Below are 6,594 nucleotides of genomic sequence, written 5' to 3' on the forward strand. Positions count from 1 at the left end.
TGATAACGAACGGGAAGGTTGCCGTGGTACCGGCAGCGAGGTCCCGCCCGGCAGAGCGGGCAGGTAACGCGGGGTTCAGGAGGTTCCAAGTTTTTATCGGTAACGTGGGTCCGCCCGGGAGCGAAATATTTGAAGTGCAGCACCTTGAACACGTTTAATTATGGGGTAGTGGCAAAGCGAGGGCTTCCAAGTAATTAGAAAATACTTCTTGGGAGACAGGCTAATCGCTTTTCATGGGGCGCTTGAAGAAATTAACCTCTAGGTGCTTGTTTGAGCAAAACAACTTTGGATCGGCTAGCGCTGGTCTTTGCTGACGGACCCGACCCGCTGCGAAACGCAAAGGAAAGAGGGAAATAAATTTAAAATGAAATAAAAATGAAAGATTAAAGGGAATAAAAAGGAAAAGAAAAAGGGAAAGAAGAAGAGGAGAGGAGAGGAGAGGAAGGGCTCGCTGTCCCTTTCCCCTCAAGGCGGGGAGTGGTCCACGGCACCCGCAGGGAAGCCTCCTCCAAATAAAAATGTCACTGAGCGGGGAAAGCCGAGGGTGGGGGGTGCGGCGGCCACCGGAGCCAAGACGACCCCGGCCTGGCCCTGCTCGGCCCTCCGGGGGCGCGCAGCCCCTCGCCGTGCGCCCCATCGGGGCGGTGACACCCGGCGGGCCCCGGAGAGGGATAACGGGCCGGCTGCGGGGGAAGGACCCCGCGCCCGGCTCCTAGGCCCCCTCCTGCGCGTCCCGCGGAGCATCTCCGCGCCCCCCAACCGCCTCAACCCCCCACCCCCTCAGCCTTCCAGCCGCATTTTGCTCCCTAATTTTGTTCCGGGGGATTTCTCCCTAAAGACAAAAGCCAAAACAGAAACATCAGCGGCAGCTTTCCCGTCCCAAAGAAGCAGGGTTTTTGGGGGTCCAGAGGGTGATGGGCAGGCGGTTTGGGGGGGGGGGGGGGAGCACGGCGCCGCGGTGCCGTTTCGGGGGCAGGCGGGAGAGATCAAAGGCTCCTGTCCGGCTGCGGGAAGGGACGAGTCAATTACCGCCGCCGCGGATGCCGAACCGCGCCGCGGGGTGGGGGGGACGCGCCGCGCCCCCTCGGGCAGCCCACAGGCCCCGGGCTGGGCACCGTTTCTCGGCCCCCCCCCCCCCCGGACCCCCTTTGTATCACCGCTGCTCGCTTAATATTATTTATGCATTTCTGCAAGGAATTGTGGGATGCGCCCCCCCCCCCCCCCGGTAAACAGCGGGGCAATTAAAAACCCCATTAATCCCGCGGGGGGGTGGAATATGGGGGGCGCGACGGTGCGCGCCCCGCGGCCGGGCACCCCCCCCTCCGCTGCCCCACGCGCATCCCGGCGGCGGCCGGCGGGCCCGGCTGTGGGGGAGGGGCGTGGGTGCTGTCACTTACCGGAGCTCCCCGCACCACGTGTGCGCATGCCCGCTTTATCATTGGCCCGAGGCACGTGTCGAAGTGCCCGGGCCGTCGACGTCACCGGCGGGGGCCCCGTTAAAACCTAAAGGACAACAATCCGGAGTGGAAGTGTCCGGGCGCGGCGGCGGCGGCCGCCGGGGCGTAGCGCAGCGCAGCGCGGCGCAGCGCGGCGCGGCGCAGGGCGGGCGGCAGGGCGGGACGCCCCCCACCCGCGGCGGCCCACGCATGTCCGGGCGCGGGGCGGCGCGGGGCGGCGCGGGGCGAGGCGCTGCCGGCCGGGGCCCCGCGGGGCGCCCCTCACCGCCCTGCCCTCCGCGGGACACCGGCTGCTGAGAGCCCGCCTCCACCCCCGCCCCGGCACCCGCTTGGTGGTGGCTGGCTTCGGTTGGTTTTTTTTTTCCACCCCCCCTCCACCCCCCGATTATTTTTATTATTATTAATTTTTTTAAATATTTTTTTTTCCCTCCGCGGGGGGGGCGGATGAAGCGCGGCGGCGGCGGCGGCGGCCGGGAGAGAAGGCGGCAGCGCGCCGCGGGACCGAGCGGCTGAGCGGCGGCAGGAGGCGGCGAGCGGCGGCGGGAGGACCGGAGCCCGTGTATTTTTGTTTTTGGCAAAGTTGGAACTCGTGGAGGCTCGGCTGCTGGCTTCAGGGTCTCCCTGGTTTTGCTTCTTTATTTTTTTTTTAATTACTATTAATTTTTATTTTTTTTTGCAAACTCTGGATTTTGAATGCCGGGCGCGGCCAGGAGAAACGAAAGCAAATAGACACCTGTGCGTGCGTGTATATATATATATATATAAATATATATATTAAAAAAATTAAAATAAAGAGCAACCGACTGCAACAGCAACAACAAAAAGCGCTAGGCAGCCGCCCGGCCGGCGGCGGGGCGGGCAGCGGAGCCGTCGGCGGGGCCGGCCGCGCAGCATGGAGGAGGGCGGCCGGAGCCCCCGGGAGGAGGCGGCCGAGCCGCAGGAGTCCGGCGGCGACGCGGAGCCCGGCGGCGGCGGCGGCGGCGGGCGGCGGGGGGCTGCTGCTTCCCCCCGGCGACCCTCCGCACCCCCACCCGCACCCGCACCGCATCACCAACTTCTTCATCGACAACATCCTGCGGCCCGAGTTCGGGCGGAGGAAGGAGGCGGGCGGCCCCGGCGGGGAGCCCCGGCGGCCCGGCGCGGAGAGCCGCCGCAGCCCCGCCGCGGCGCCGGCCCCCGGGGCTCCGCTCCCCGGCGGCGGGGCGGGCTCGCCGGGCCGGGGGGAGGGCGGCCCCGCCGGGCTGGCCCTGCACGGCGCCGCCAAGAAGGGGGGGGACCCCGCGGCGCTGGAGGCGGCCCTGAAAGCGCGGGGGCTGAGCGGCGGCGACCTGTCGGTGAGCTCGGACTCGGATAGCTCCCAGGCCAGCTCACAACGCCGGGAACCAGCCCATGCTCTGGCCCGCCTGGGTTTACTGCACGCGGTACTCGGACCGGCCCTCCTCAGGTAAGAGCTGCCCCCCCCGGCTGCCCCCGCTCCCCGCGACCCCCGCCCCGGGCTCCCCGGCTCGCCTCCGCCCGCCCGCGGGGCCGGGAGGGCGTCAGGGGAAGACCCCGCTCCCCCCTTTCCCGCTCCTTCTTTTTTTCTTTTTTTTTTTTTTCTTTTTTTTTGGAGGGGGACACACAGACACGACACAGGACGACGGGGCGGTGTGTGTCTTAAAATCGCCCGAAAATGCGGGGGAGATGCAGGGGTGGCTGGGATGCGCGGAGCCGGAGGGATGAGGGGGAGAGCGGGGGGGGTCTCTCCCTCTCCGCCGCCGAGGAGGAGCTGAGGCCGCCCGGGCTGGGGGCATTTCCCACCAACTGCCGGGATTTATCAAAGAGCGAGGGGGAAAAAAAACAAATACCCGGCCTTGGGCTCCCCGCTCATCCTCCCGGCAAGCTGCCCTTCTCCCTGCCCTGCCAGGAAAATACCCCCCGCGCTGTGTTTTGGGGAGGGAACAGTGGATTTCCACAGGCCTCGCCTTGCTTTATTTTTTTTTTTTTTAGCCAGAAAAACGTCCGCGACCGTTTATTTCTCTAAAAGAGGCCTCGGAGCGGTCGCCGTCTCGTTTCTTTCTTTTAATTTTCCCCCATGTGCTGCAGGTCAGCTCTGTAGGGGCCGGGGGACATTTCCAAGAGCCGGGGAACTTCTTTGGCAGGGTCGGTCTCTTGGCAAGGGCTTGGGCAGAACCTCCTGAAATTATCGATAAAAACATTAAAAAAAAATAAAAAGAAGAAGCCAGGGGGTAAAATGTCCTTCAGCCACCACGGAGAGAGCAGGGCTGGCCCCTGCAGATTGATAAAACCCTCGTAAAAAAAAAAAAAAAAAAAAGTAGAAACCTTTGGGGGAAGGCATGGGAAGCACCACGCAGGAGATCTGCTCCCAGTAAAGAAAAAGAAAAAAAAAAAAAAAAAAAAGAGGTTTTTCTCTTACAAAAGCAGCGAGCCAGGATTTTCACCCGGAGTGCCGGCCAGCTGAAGGAGGGATTGTAGGACGAGTTGAAAATTAGTTCGTAATGTCTGAAAACAAACTCTTACTCAGAGGTATATTCAGGGCTGAATTGGAATTTACTCCATTGTTCTCCAGTGCTCTCCTTTGTTAATATTTAATTAACATACATCCTCACAATGGCTCGGCCCGGGCAGAAAAGGCTCCTTGTGCTGCCGAGAATAATATTCCCGAGAATAATCCCGGCGATTCGGATCGGGCCGTGCAGCGCCATATGGGCACTGCAGCAAATCGGCGGATTTCTTCTCGCAATGTAAACAGGCGGCGGGTTTCCATTTTTTTATCACGACCCACCAAAAAAAAAAAAAAAAAAAAAAAAGTAAAGAGTTTTCCTTAAAAAAAGAGGAGAGGTTTCCTTAAAAAAAAAATCTGCTCGGTGGATAAAATCTAGCTCCGCGCTGCTGCCTCCGGCGCAGGTTTCGCGGGCCGGGCCCCCCCGGGGCGGCCAGGGCCGGTCGGTGTGTTCCTGGCCGGGGGGGACGGGGCGGCGGAGGGAGCGGGGCCGCCGGGGTCTGCGGCTGCCGTTCCGCCGCCTCCCGAGCATCCCCGGGCAGCGGAGGCACAAAGCGCGGTTTATTTTTCTTGGAGGGGGTGTGGGGCCGGGGGGGGGGGGGGGGGGTGCGCCGGAGCGCGGGGCGCGGGCAGGAGCGTGGGTGCCCCCCACGCGGGAGCGCGGCTGGCGTGGGGCCGCCCGCAGCGGAGCGTGGCGGTGTCGGTGCTTCTCCTCTCTCCCGGCCGTAGGTCCCCGCTCCCGCAAACCAAAGAAGAAAAACCCCAACAAGGAGGACAAGCGGCCGCGCACCGCCTTCACCGCCGAGCAGCTGCAGAGACTCAAGGCCGAGTTCCAGACGAACCGGTACCTGACGGAGCAGCGGCGGCAAAGCCTGGCCCAAGAGCTGGGCCTTAACGAGTCCCAGATTAAAATCTGGTTCCAGAATAAACGAGCCAAGATCAAGAAGGCGACGGGCAGCAAGAACTCCCTGGCGGTGCACCTCATGGCCCAGGGGCTCTACAACCACTCCACCACGGCGAAAGACGGCAAGTCGGACAGTGAATAGCCCGGGGGGGCGGGGGGGGCGAGGAGGGAGGGGGGAGGCAGGGGAGGGGGGCCGTTTGCAGTCAAAGTTTATACAATGCAATAATTTAATTAAAAAAAATAAAAATAAACATAAGGGCCAGTGTATAAAGATTATACCAGCATTAATAGTGAAAATATTGTGTATTAGATATAATTCTGCAATATTCTATGTATATATAATTTACAGGTAAGGTGGTGTAAAAATCCAAGATATCTGATTATAAAATATTTTTTTGATTTTTTTTGGTTTGGTTTTGGTTTCGGGGGTTTGGGCTGGTTGGTTGGTGGTTTTGGTTTTGGTTTTTGTTGTTTTTTTTTTTTTTTTCGGTTGTATGGAGATTTTAGACGCTATCTTTACGATTTTTTTTAATGCTTAAGTTATATTTTTATAGACTTAAGCGCTGTTTTAATGGACATTGGACGCTGTTTTTTGAAATTCAAAAAAAAAAAAAGAATTAAAAACAACTTTTGCTGAAGTCCAAAGATTTTTATTGCTGCATTTCACACGACTGTGAACCGAATAAATAGTTCTCCTATTTGTTCCATGAGTTTTACCTTTTTTTTCCCCCCACCCCTCCCCCTTTCCTTTTCTTTTTTTTTTTATTCTTTCTTTTTTTCTTTTTTTTTTCTTTCTTTTTTTTTTTTTTTTGGCGGGGGGATGTATGTCGGGGCTGACTTTGGGGATAGACGTGAAGAATTTAATTTAAAAAGAGAATGTATATATATAAGTAATGATAGGGAAAGAAATCTCAAAGCACCGTCTTGAAACATGCCCGGGGTCTTTTTCTGAGCCCCTACTCCCTCATCAACCCCCCCAGCGAGACCCACGGGCGTGCGTGGATGCGGGATGCAGGCGGGGATGCGGGATGCAGGGGTGGGGTTAGCATCCCCCCGCCCCCCCAACTTGTTGGGAAAACTTTAGGACCCCCAGCTCCGACAAGCAGGAGCCGCTCCGGGGTGCGGCCGCAGCCCGGTCCCACTCCCTCTCCACGGGGGGCGGCCACGGGATGGGACCCGGCTCCGCTCCGGCATCACCTTCCCGAAGCATTTGGGAGCATTTTACTCACCCCACTCCCCAAAATAAAGTAACATTTTCAGTTTCTCCTTCCCCTCCATCCTCATCCCCATCCCACGGCGCGGTCCCCGCTAGCGCGACGCTGCGTGGCACCAGGGGGGAGGGTGGGTGTTTCTCCCCACGCCTTCCCTCCCCACGCAGACACTTCCTTGTAATCGGAGTTTTGCGGGGTTTCGAGGGCTGCGCTGCGTTTAACCCGTTTCTCCCGGAGCGTGGTGTCCCCCTTCCCCACGGTACGCGTGGGGGGCTGTGGCCCGCGTGGGCCTGGGTGCGCCTGGGCGGCTGCTCAGGAACGGGCTCCCCTGCGACGCTGCTTGTAGGGGGGGGAAACTTCTCGCTTTGCCTTAAAACCTCTTTATTTTGCAGCTGTAATAGACACACATTGTACATAGTAGTGTAAATTTAAAAAAAAAAAAAAAAGAAAAAGAAAAGAAAAGAAAAAAGAAGGAAAGAATCCAATTATAAAATAAAAACTGTAATTTTAAATTCTGTG

At 58.7% G+C, this 6,594-nt stretch overlaps 1 protein-coding gene across 1 annotated transcript; it reads left to right on the forward strand.

Annotated features, from left to right (window-relative positions):
- The first annotated feature begins 1,639 nt into the window (after window positions 1–1,639).
- Window positions 1,640–5,571, forward strand: EN2 (engrailed homeobox 2). Its single transcript, XM_074831497.1, is given in 4 exon segments — window positions 1,640–2,448; window positions 2,450–2,827; window positions 2,829–2,901; window positions 4,690–5,571. Coding segments are annotated over 4 exon segments (867 nt in total). The 5' UTR covers window positions 1,640–2,349; the 3' UTR covers window positions 5,007–5,571.
- Window positions 5,572–6,594: the final 1,023 nt, after the last annotated feature.

Source organism: Strix aluco, chromosome 1 (assembly GCF_031877795.1).
Source record: "Strix aluco isolate bStrAlu1 chromosome 1, bStrAlu1.hap1, whole genome shotgun sequence".
Lineage (NCBI taxonomy): Eukaryota > Metazoa > Chordata > Aves > Strigiformes > Strigidae > Strix > Strix aluco.